Source organism: Rhinatrema bivittatum, chromosome 7 (genome assembly GCF_901001135.1).
Source record: "Rhinatrema bivittatum chromosome 7, aRhiBiv1.1, whole genome shotgun sequence".
Classification (NCBI taxonomy): domain Eukaryota; kingdom Metazoa; phylum Chordata; class Amphibia; order Gymnophiona; family Rhinatrematidae; genus Rhinatrema; species Rhinatrema bivittatum.
The window spans coordinates 201,206,154-201,218,594 of record NC_042621.1 but is presented as its reverse complement, the minus strand read 5'-3'; the positions used below and the strand labels follow the sequence as shown (position 1 = coordinate 201,218,594).

The following is a 12,441-nucleotide window of genomic DNA, read 5'->3' as shown; positions in this document are numbered from 1 at the left end:
ATTGGCCTGTGGGTCATAGGCCGATGTGAGGTCCAGTGTGATGTCCAAATTTTACAAAGCGATCTCCAAATCTTGGCCATGAATTGGACACCCCTATCCGAGAGGATGTGCCTCGGGAGTCCATGAAGACAGAAGATGTGGCCAATGAATAGTTTAGCTAGCTCCGGGGCTATAGGAATACTGGGTAGCACCACGAAGTGAGCCATCTTCGAAAAGTGGTCCACAGTGACCCAAATGGAAAGGGGTAGGTCCACAATAAAATCTGTGGATATGTGTGTCCACGGCTCACTAGGTGCAGGAAGAGGTTGTAGGAGGCCCCAGGGACAGCCTGTTGGTGGCTTTTGATGGGCACACGTGGGGCATGATTCCACATATGCTTGAGCATCCTTCTTCATGGTTGGCCACCAATAAAACCTCTGGAGTGTCACGTGCATTCTAGCTTGACCAGGATGACCAGCAAGTAAGGAATCATGCGCCCAGTGGAGGATCTTCCTACAAAGAGGTCAGGGAACCACCGTCTTCCCAGATGGCACCGTGTGTGTGGTGGAGAGGAGTACTTTAGTTGGGTCGATGATGTGCTGAAGGACATCTTGGACATCATCAGTGGTGAATGAACGAGAGAGGGCATCTGCTCGAACGTTCTTGTTAGCTGGTCGGTATCGAAGAAATCAAATCGAGTAAAAAAAAGAGACCAGCGGGCCTGCCTGTGGTTAAGGCATTGAGCGCGGTGTAGATACTCAAGGTTCTTGTGATCAGTGTACACTGTTATTTTGTGTTGTGCTCCCTTGAGCCAAGGGTACCACTCTTCAAAGGCTAATTTGATTGCCAGCAATTCTTTGTCCCCGATTCCGTAATTATGCTCAGCTGGAGAGAAGCGTCGAAAGAAGAATGAGCATGGGTGCAAGGTGTGGTTAGTAGAATGCTGGCTGAGTACTGCCCCAACTCAGACATCAGAAGCATCTACGTCGACGATGAAGGGTCATCAGGGGTCAGGATGAAGCAGGCATGGCTCCTGTAGGAATGCCTCCTTAAGCTCCCGGAAGGCGTACATGGGCTCGGGTGACCACTGAGATGGATTGGCTCCCTTTCGAGTCATAGCCATGAGTGGGACAGTTAGTGTCGAATATTGATTGATGAACGACCTGTAGTAGTTAGTAAAGCCCAATAATCTTCGGAGTGCCTTAAGACCCATTGGTTGGGGCCATTCCCAGATGCTCTTAGTCTTCTGTGGATCCATCTGAAACACCTGGCTAGAGACCACATAGCCCAGAAAAGGGACGAACTCCTTGTGGAAAGAACATTGGTGACGTCCTGGAGATGGCTCTGGAAGTCTTGCGAAAATACCAGAATGTTGTCCAAATAGACCATGACACAAATGTAGAGCATGTCTCTGAAGATTTCATTCATCATATTCTGGAACGCCACTGGAGCGTTGCAAAGGCCAAATGGCATGACCAGATATTCAAAATGGCCATTGCGGTTGTTAAATGCAGTTTTCCATTCATCGCCCTGGCATATCTTGATCAAATTGTAAGCTCCTCTGAGGTCCAATTTGGTAAATATCTTGGCCCCCTGGAGCCTGTCAAACAGTTCGGAGATTAATGGCAGGAGGTAGAGATCCTTCAGTGTAATTTCATTTAAGCCGCGGTAATCTATGCACTGCCGAAGGGAGCCGTCTTTTTTCCCCACAAAAAAGAACTCTGCTCCAGCAGGAGACTTGGAAGGCCGAATGAAGCCTTTAGCCAAATTTTCTTGTATATATTCAGACATGGCTTTAGTCTCAGTCAGAGAAAGTGGCTGGACTCTTCCTCGGGGAGGCTAGTGTTGGGCAACAAATCTATAGCGCAATCAAAGGAGCGATGCGGAGGTAAGACATCTGCGGCTTTCTTTGAAAACACATCCTGGAAGGAGAAGTAATGCGGTGGAAGCCCCGGAATGGATGGCAGTGTGGTTAGGCAAGGCATCGGGAACACAGTCTCCAAATATTTTTTATGGCAGTAGTCACTCCAATGAGACAATTGGAGAGTACTCCAATCAAATTGTGGAATGTGTATTTTCAGCCATGGCAATCCTAGGACCACAGGATATATAGCCTTATCTAAAATCAGAAAGGAAATAGTCTCTGTATGTAGAGATCCTGTGCAAAGTCGAATGGGGATCGTGGAGAAGGAAATTTCGCCAAGTAATGGTTCGCCATGGATAGGAGAGAGTAACAATGGCATCAACATATGGACAGTGGGAATCCTCAGATGTTCTACAAGTTGCCAGAGGATAAAGTTTCCACTGGCTCTGGAGTCTACTAATGCCAGGGTTTGAAACTCCTGGGTGTCCAAATTAATGGTGACAGGCAGAGTTCATGGAGGAGAGGGAGAGGTCAGGCCTAGGAGGAGTCCTTCGGCAGTTCCTAGGCCTGGGAGTTTCTCGGACAGAGTGGGCAGTAGGGTACTGCATGACCCGATTGGCCACAATACATGCAAAGGCCGGCCTTCTGGCGATGATGTTTCTCCTTAGAGGAAAGGTGTCTACGACCCATTTGCATCGGTTCCTCATCCTTGGTGCTTGGTGTAGTGATGACCTGAGTAGCTGACATTGGTCGAATGCGTGGAGCACTAGAAGCAGTTCTCTTGGTTCCTCTGACCTCTTGGGAACGCTCACGTAGCCGACAGTCTATGCAACCAACGAGGTCGATAAGGGAGTCCAAGGCCTCAGGGAGTTATCGTGCTGCCAACTCATCCTTGATAGGTGGACTCAGGCCCTCAAGGAATATGGCATGCAGGCAGCCCAGGTCCCAGTGCAATTCAGACAAGAGAGTCCTAAACTCAATGACGAAGTCAGTCAGTGATCTGGAACCTTGTAAGAGCATAGATCCGGAGATGGCCTTTCAACCTGGGTCGTTGAACACAGTACGAAAAAGTGAGAGGAAGCCCGGTAGGTTAAAGGATTGGATCCATACATTCCCAAAGAGGCGACGTCCAGGCCAATGCTTTCCTTTCCAGAAAGGATAAGATATATGTAGTTTTGGAGACATCAGGGAAATATGCAGACTGTAAAGAAAAGTGCATGTTGCACTGGTTCAAGAAGCCCCTGCATAGCAAGGGGTCACCTGCAAAACGAGGAGGTACCAGCAAGGGCACTGGAGGCCGGAATGGTGATGCCTGTGTAGCTAAATCAGGCTTGGCAGGCATCGGAACGGAGTCCAGCCAATTATTCAGTTGATTGATGGCGCTAGCCAAAGTCTTTCGGATCTTCTGCTGTTCTGTGATTGATTGGGACAGGCCAGGGATGGCCTGAATGACTGAGACCTGTGCTGGGTCCATGGACTTGGCAGTCTGTTAGGGTTAGCTAGCATGTGGGCCATGGGCTGAGGTGAGAGATGGTACCGCCCCAGGGTGGAGCCCCGTGAGCCTCACCGTCGGGAGGCGAGGTCTCAGCTGACGTCAGACACAGGATCAGTCTAGAGTCTTTATTAAAGAGAGAAAGAGAGAGAGTGACACCACCTGTGGAGCGGGGGGGTGCCAGAGAGAAGGTCACACAGACCGAGAGACACAGGGTCGGTGAAATGGGAAATCCCCAGAGAGGATACCTCTGTAGAGTTGGTAATGGTCCACGGAGCGTGGTACACTGGAGAGGGTCCTCAGTAGAGATGATAGCAGTCCGCAGAGCGGGGTACACTTGGTGAGGTCCTTAGTAGAGATGGTAATGGTCCGCGGAGCGGGGTACACCAGTGAGGATCCTTAGTAGAGATGATAGTGGTCCATAGAGCGGGGAATACCGTGGAGGTCTTCAAAAGAGTTGATAAAGGCCTGCAGAGCGGGATACATCTGAGGGAGTCCTCCGTAGAGATGTTAATGGTCCACAGAGCGGGATACACCCAAGGGAGTCCTCCGTAGAGATGGTAATGGTCCGCGGAACGGGGTACACCAGTGAGGAACCTCAGTAGAGATGATAGCATACCACAGAGCGGGGAATACCGATGAGGTCTTCAACAGAGTTGATAAAGGCCCGCAGAGCGGGATACATCTGAGGGAGTCCTCCGTAGAGATGGTAATGTTCCACAGAGCGGGATATACCTGGTGAGGTCCTTAGTAGAGATGGTAATGTTCCGCGGAGTGGGGTACACCAGTGAGGATTCTCAGTAGAGATGATAAAGGCCCGCAGAGCGGGATACACCCGAGGGAGTCCTCCGTAGAGTTGGTAATGGTCCGCGAAGCAGGGTACACCAGCGAGGTCCTTGGTAGAACAGGAAGTAGTCCGCAGAGCGGGGTACTCACGAGAAGAGTAGCAATGGTTCCAGCAAAGCCCCGGGGAATGGGGCAGGCAGAAGTCCCAAGTATTAGGGCCTCCGAGGAGCGGATAGCCAAGACAAGGAGAGGGCCCTCGAGGAGCGGGTACTCGAGACGTCTTATGCTTAGGAAGCAGGAACTGGAACGCAGGTCCTCCAAGAGTGAGTTGGATTAGCAAGGAGGGATCTCTTTGCAAAGTCGTCGGTAGGCAGAGCCAGCTGGTTTAAATATCCTGGAGGGATGACGTCATCCAGCGGGGATGCCCCCGAGGTTCCCTCCATGACGTGCTTAAAACTGGCCTGTGTGCGTGCGCCTGAGGGATTCCAACGACAAGATGGCGGTGGGCAGCGTCCGTGCCGCCCCGGGAGGCCTGGGAATGGTAGGCAGGCCGTCGGCAGCTGGCGGAGGCTGCCAGTCTACCCCAAGGAGTCAGGGAAATGAAGAAAGAGGTGAGCAACAGTGGTCGTAGCCGTCTGCGACCAACGTGTATAACATTTTCTATTATGCTGTATTTGCTATTTATTCTATTATTTTGCTTGTTGTAAACCACTTTGGATTGAACTTTGTTCAAGTAAGGTGGTCTTATAAATACATTATAACAACAATTTCTCTGTTAAAAAAATGCAACATCTATTTATTTATTTATTTAAAATCTTTTCTATACCGTCATTAAGGTGGGTACCATCACAACGGTTTATAGTAAGGCACAAAAAGTAATTTTATTAAAATCTAACAGTTTACACAGGTGACCTATGTAGCCATTTCTTATTATGAATCACTGAGTGGTCCATATATGCTGGGAAACATATCTTAAGGTGAGTCCCAGTAGATATAAGGAATGTAAAGTATAACTGTGACAATCAGTAGACCCTATACTGGAAGAATGGATAAAGTTGGAGTGTGCTGGCAGAAGCCAACTATGGTTTCTGGATGGACAGCCTAGGGGGTGGGGGAGGGGACTTTTTTTTTATAAGTATGAGTTAGCATAAACTGACTAGAGTATCTATTAGGTCGCATGGGTGAGACTCTAGGGAAAAGGATGGGATTGGAGCACTTCCTGGCTATGGACAGTTGACATACCTCAATAATTAAGGCAGTATAAAAGAACAACTTAAAGGCTTGCACAAAGACACATCCATTTAAGCTAAAGTGTTTGGGAGAGCTAAAGAAGAGCAGACACAGTAGATCCAGAGAAGCTAAACTGGCCTGGCATGGGGATGGCCAGGAGTCACAGAGGATTGCAGAGCTCCCAGTCAGGTGTCACTGAAATTTCAGAGTAGGATTAAATGGTCAGCTTCAGAGAGTGGAATTAAATGGCCGATTTTCTCAGTGGAAAAGAGTAAACAGTGGAGTGCCTAAGGGATCTGTACTTGGACTGCTGCTTTTCAATATATTTATAAATGATCTGGAAAGGAATACAATGAGTGAGGTAATCCAATTTGCAGATGAAGCAAAATTATTCAGAGTAGTTAAATCAGAAGCGGATTGTGATACAATGCAGGAGGACCTTGCGAGACTGGAAGATTGGGCATCCAAATGGCATTAATGTGGACAAGTGCAAGGTGTTGCATCTACGGAAAAATAACCCTTGCTGTAGTTACACGATATTAGGTTCCGTATTAGTAGCTACCACCCAGGAAAAAGATCTAGGCATCATAGTGGATAATACTTTGAAATCGTTGGCTCAGTGTGCTGCGGCAGTCAAAATAGCAAACAAAATGTTAGGACTTATTAGGAAGGGAATGGTGAATAAAACAGAAAATGTCATTATGGCCTTGAGTACTGTGTACAGTTCTAATCACCACATCTCAAAAAAGATATAGTTGCACTAGAGAAGGTACAGAAAAGGGCAACCAAAATGATAAAAGGGATGGAACAGCTCCCCTATGAGGAAAGGCTAAAGAGGTTAGGGCTGTTCAGCTTGGAGAAGAGACAGCTGAGGGGGGATACGATAGAGGTCTTTAAAATCATGAGAGGTCAAGATCGGGTAGATGTGAATCATTTATTTACTTTTTCGCATAATAGAAGGACTAGGGGACACTCCATGAAATGATAATAGAAGGTCTAAGGGGCATTCCATGAAGTTTGCAAGTAGCACATTTAAAAATTATTGGAGAAAATTATTTTTCACTCAACGTACGATTAAGCTCTGGAATTTGTTGCCAGAGGATATGGTTATTGCAGTTAGTGTAGGTGGGTTTAAAAAAGGTTTGGATAAGTTCCTGGAGAAGAAGACCATTAAGTGCTATTAATCAAGTTGACTTAGGGAATAGCCATTGCTATTACTGATATTTGTAGCATGGGATCTACTTAATGTTTTGGGTACTTGCCAGGTACTTGTAGTCTGGATTGGCCACTGTTGGAAACAGGATGCTGGGCTTGATGGACCCTTGGTCTGACCCAGTATGGCAATTTCTTTTGTTCTTATGTTCATATAAGGCCAGTGAACAAGATGTCCCTGCCTAGGACATGGACAGAACTGTGCTGTAAAGTTAACCTGTCTTGAACTCCTTTTATTTGTTTTGATTTTGTTATAGTAAAAGCACAAGAAATGACCTGGGTGAAAAATTACTATTCCTTGTTTCTTGAACTAGGGAGATTTGCCACAATAGCATGCTAGAAATATGGCTTTATAATTGTATTGCTATTTTGGTGATATCACAACACACCCACACACACAAAAAAATATATAGGGGTAGATTTTAAAAAGCCTACGCGCGTAAATCCATTGGATTTACAATCGTAGGTGGGGTTATGCGCGCCGGGTCTATTTTAGAAAGGCCATTTCCCTCTGTGCCGGGGGATCGAGTGCCGGCAGGCTGCCGGTGCACGCAGCAGGTAAAATAAAGGTCGGGGAGGGGTCTAGGTGTGGGCTAGGGGGCAGGAGGATTAGGGGAAGGGGAAGGGAGGTTAGGTTAGGGGGTTGGGAAGTTCCCTCCCAGGCCGCTCTGATTTCGGAGCGGCCTGGGAGGGAACGGGGGAAGGCCGCGGGCGTCAGCGCGCACAAGTTGCACAATTATGCACCCCCTCGCGCGCGCCGACTTCCGATTTTTTAACATCTGTGTACCTGTGCGTGCAGATGTTAGAAAATCGGGCGTCCATGTGTGCAGCTTTATAAAATCTACCCCCAAATTATCTGTTGTCATTTAGCCTACTGCTCTTACTTTGATGCCTTCCTATTTTGTACTTTTACTACAGTTACTGCTTTGTCTTTTCCTTTGAGCTACTGTTTGGAATCTGAATGAATAAACCGAGGGAATGATCTTCGATTCTGATTTTATTTCAGCCTGCCAAAAATCCAGGAAGGAAATCTGGGCAGTATTTACTGGAGCACAATTATGTCGTCTCTGAAAACTGTAGAAAAATTATTTTTAAGGAATATGATTATCTTGATCTACAATCACTCTGTGATAAACCCACACGCATAGGAAAATCCATGGACTGTAGATAGGATTAATAACCATGGTCCTACATGGCAATTTTTTTTTGGCTCAAACGCTACTAATAAGACAAGGGTATGGAAAGTTGTGGTGGGACAGCCTTAACCATCATAGTGAAAAAATATCTGCAGCTCTGCTAATTTGAAAACAAAAAAATTAAAAACATAAAATAAGAGACAAATAGAACATAAGAGAAGCTACAATATAAAGAAAGAGGGTTATTACCATTTTAAAGAATTGTGACCCTGCTTTGGAAAGCATTTCTTATGCGGTGTGGAAGATAATGAAATGGTAACCAGGAAATGAATGGTTCTCCAGGCATAGTACAAGAGGAGTGCTGGGGCTTGACATTACCTTTGTTTGGGAATCGACAACAGCACCCTGATTTACAAGCACTTCTGCCACATTCACTTTGTCTTCCTGTGCCGCCAGGTGGAGGGGGGCCAGACCACTCTGTCAATCACACAGCAGAAAAACAGATCAGCATTGTGCGCCCAGAAAAGCCATGCAGTCTGCAAGGGAATTTATGTTAAAATATCTATCCATAACAGCCAGACAGATTTGTTTTCCACTATGCCTACCCCTTCCCCCCCCCCTCCCCCAATAAGGTGATGTTTGAAAAAACAAAACTGGAAATCGGCAATGGTTTAAGAATGGTTTTTTGAATACCTTAAACCTCTGAGAATTGATTTGTGGAAATATTCCTCTGCCTATACGATCACTGATTTCATACAAAAGCCAGGGTTATGTCTCTTGGCACTGTAGAAAATCAAAGATTGACTGAGCAAATGAAACAAATGTTCAGTTACCAGAAATTAAGAAGAAGAGGAAGAGTCAATTAAATCTGAAACAATTACAAATCCCCTCCTTTTTGTAGGTTGTTTCATATGTCTCCTGAATTATGTAATTTAAAAGGAATTACCGTAATACGAACAAAATGGCAATAACTACATTCACACAGTCCTCATGTCAGAGTCGTCCTCCTAGAGCTCTTGTTATTAGAGACCCTTCTTCCCCAGGGGTTTTTATTCTAGCCTGTATTATTAAAGCACTCGCCTGCTGACATTTGGATTGAGTCCATCTAAGAGACAATCTCCTTGCACATGCACTGGCGTGAACCAATCTACCACAAGCAGCATACCTGATTGTGACTTGGGTTTTATATCCGTACAAATTGTAATTATGATTAATTTTGCTTGTAATCCACCCTGTGTCCATTAATGGGTAAAAAGCACAAAATTAAATGTCTATAAATACATTTTTATCATCAATAAATAGCACTTTTTTCTTTAAACCTCTTTGGGCTGGATTTAATAATACCGCCAGGCTCTTTGAATCCCGTGATAACAGGGGGCGGGGGCGGTCCTGCGATAGCCAGCAGCGACCACACCTCCGCAGTGCGATCGCTGCTGACGTCACGCCAAATACTACGCCATAAAAGGTGTAGTTATTTGGCGCGAAACTGGCAGCGAAAATGCAGCATACCTTTCGCTGTCAGCGAAGTCTTGGGCGGCATCAGTCCCGGTGCCGCCCCGACTCCTCCTCTTCAGAGGCTGACGCCGCCCCTGATCTTAGTATCGCACGCGATAAGGGACTTTTCGCGTGCGAAACATCCCTTATTGCGCGCGATCCGCTTGCAAAATGACCCCCATGTCCAGTATCATAGATATTAATCACCCCGCATTATTAATCTCTTGTTTCCAGTCAATGCAAGGATATTTCTTGCATAATGGAGAAACTCTGTACTTCGGCCAATACAGGAAAGAGAACTGTTATTCTAAGAAGCAAAAACTTTAAAGCATCTAATGATCCCAAGTGATCATTAAGCCAACATCCAGGCACTAGACTAAACCCTACATCAGGGCTTCCCAAATATGACCTGGTGACCCCACAGCCAGTCAGGTTTTCAGAATATCCATAATGAATATGCATGAGATATATCTGCATGCACTAGAGACCCCATACATACAGATTTCTCTCATGTATATTCTTTGCAAATATCTTGGAAACCTAACCTGTTATGGGTGTCGAAAGGACAAGCTTGGGAAGCACACCCCTAGATCCAGTGTAACTTTCAAGATGCACTGAAACAAAGCATATTCATGTGGTACTGTCAAAGGTAAGGAGCAAACTATTTATTCAGCCTCAGCCTGAATATGCCTTTCTTGCATTATTTTAAACCAGTCCAGCTTTGCACTTATTCAGGTAAACTTTATTTTTATCAGTAATTTGTTCAAGTACTTAATCCAACAATTGCAACATTTCTAAAAAAAAAAATAAAGCAAGTTTAAAGTAGAACTCAAGGCAGCTTACAGCTCAGCCAGGTGAAAGTAGATCACCCACCTCCCCTCCCCGCCCCCAAGGCAGGCTGTGGGCTAGTTTGTTCTGCTACCGAGAGCATCCATTTTGCACCATTTATCACAGTGGCCTTTTGACATCGATGCTATGCTGCTACTAGCCAAAACAAAACCCCAAACAGGCAAAGTAAACTAGTTTCTAATCTGCCAAAGTATGCAAATTATAAAATAGCTAGATGGGTACTTTCCCCTTGGCTGAAGTGAAAAGTCACTTGCCTTGAATCTGAGCAAAACGTTTTTTAATAGTACTGGGGTTGAAGTGAACAGGTTTTGTAATTTGATGCAAAACAATGAAGCCCAAATTTTCAGAAGCCCGCATGTGCAAAAACCGGGGAATACATGCGCCATTAGGCCCTGTCCCAGGGAAGCGCGCGCTACCTGCTACTGCTCGGGGGAGCAGTTAAGTATAAAAACAAACAAAAAACAACCCTAGGTAGAAGGGGTTTAGGGGTTGGGGTGGAGAGGGGGAAAAGGAGACAGGGTAGGTAGGGACTTAAGGAAGTTCCCGCCCAGTCTGCTCTTTTATTGCGTCGCCGTGTACAAGTCGGAACCCGCACACACATATGCGCGCTGATATAAAATCAGGGTATTGGATTTTATAACATGCATGCGTCGGCGCATACATGTTATAAAATCGGCGCATCCATGTGTGCGCACCACGAATCACACGCACATGGACGCCCTTGTATTTTTTTTAAAAATCTACCCCTTATTGTTTCTATAGTTCATTGCTTTAACACATGATTATTCATCCACTACTCTACTGTGCTTCCTGCAAATTAAACATTTTAAACTTGTTTGGTTAAAAAAAAAAATAAGAGTGTTCATCCTACAAAATGTTTTTGTTTATGGAAAGTAAAGCCAAGGCACCTATTAATGTATTTCATATGATATATTTAACTTAAACAGAAGGTGCCAAAGTGATCCTGGGTAGATGTGATTTTTCACCATTATCAGAGGTAAATTTGAGTTTACACTGTGCCTTGTCTGTTTATCAGATAGTGTTTATCTGCATTAAGCATCATTTATTACTAGCTGGTGTATGCTACACGTAACCCAGGAGAACAATTTAGACCTGCAGATATTTACAGAGGGAGGTTGCCTGTGATAACTTGCAAGATAGTGGATAAGAAAGGCAAAAGCTAAGCCAAAATCAATTCCAGGGCCTTGATGTTAAAGAAACAGTACCAGGAAAAATGTTTTTTTCTTAGTTAATTCAGCTGACAGTTAAAACAGATTTATTCATATCTCCATTTCTTATTTCAATTGATATATAATTCTTAAGAAGATATTTGTGCTGACACATTTTAAAAGCTTCTCCTGCTTAGCCATGTTTACCAGAATGGGCCAAAGAAATCAGTGTGCTATTGTGCTGACTTTCATCAGAACTCCCAAAAGGTAAAGAGCTAATTGTGAGGTCCTTGGACTGCACACTATGGTCATGATCCCTGGGTTACCATGACTCTGTGGCCACGATCACTGCCACAGAATGTAACTTCTGCCACTGGTGCCTTCCATCTTGTTTCCGCCTGCTTCTGCTACCTCATTCAGCTGCCCCTTTATTTCTTGCACCTCACCACATTGGGTCATCTCACTTGTTCCAGCCCCAACAGCCTTCCTTCCTCATTTTTCAATAGCCCCCCTCCCCCCCCCCCACACACACTCATTTCCACGATGTATGAATACCTCGTTCCACTACTCTTCCTTCTTCTGGCACACGTGGACCATTTTCCTCTCTTGCGACCCTCTCCAACCCTTTCCTTCCCCAGCTGTATTGCCTCACTAACTTCCATTCCACCAGACCACCTACCTCCATCACTCTCTCATGCCAGGGCTTGCTCCCAACCAACTCTACTTCCCTTCTTAATACCACCAGTCTACTTGCTCTCTCCTGCCCTGCACTGCTCGATATTTCCTTGCCTCACTCTTGTTATTGCTGTTGCCAAGCTATTTTACTTTCTTTGGGTCTCCTCTTTTCTCCTTCTCTATACAAGAGAGGGTTGTTGTGTGACCACCTACTTTCTTAAATAGGGTGGGGTCATACAGAGGAAAGTGGCCAGCCAGTGGGAGCCTCACCTTGTTGAAGTAGAAACAGAGGCACCAGCCTGTTGCAGAAGAACAGGACCAGTAATTCTGAGATGCCTAGCCTGAAAAGAGACTGGCCAATAGACTTTGAACTGTATGTGAACTGGTGATTGCCAGGGTAAGCAGCTGTGGCAGCAATTGCAGCTCTGGGAACCCAAGGGAAAAAGGAAACAATGGGAGCCCTAGAAAGGAAAATGGACAGATACAAGGCACAAGGCTTCCTCAGTCATACAATACTCATGGTATTGTATCAGTGGGAAAAAAATGGGAAATGTA

General features: G+C 45.4%; 1 protein-coding gene across 2 annotated transcripts in view; it reads right to left on the bottom strand.

Annotated features, from left to right (window-relative positions):
• ANK3 (ankyrin 3) overlaps positions 1-12,441 on the bottom strand; it is a 1,160,209-nt gene that overhangs the window by 308,266 nt on the left and 839,502 nt on the right. For both annotated transcript variants that reach the window (XM_029609754.1, XM_029609755.1), the window contains one exon: positions 8,078-8,176. In XM_029609754.1, coding sequence (XP_029465614.1) covers positions 8,078-8,176 — 99 coding nt within the window. The remainder of the gene's footprint in view (positions 1-8,077; positions 8,177-12,441) is intronic.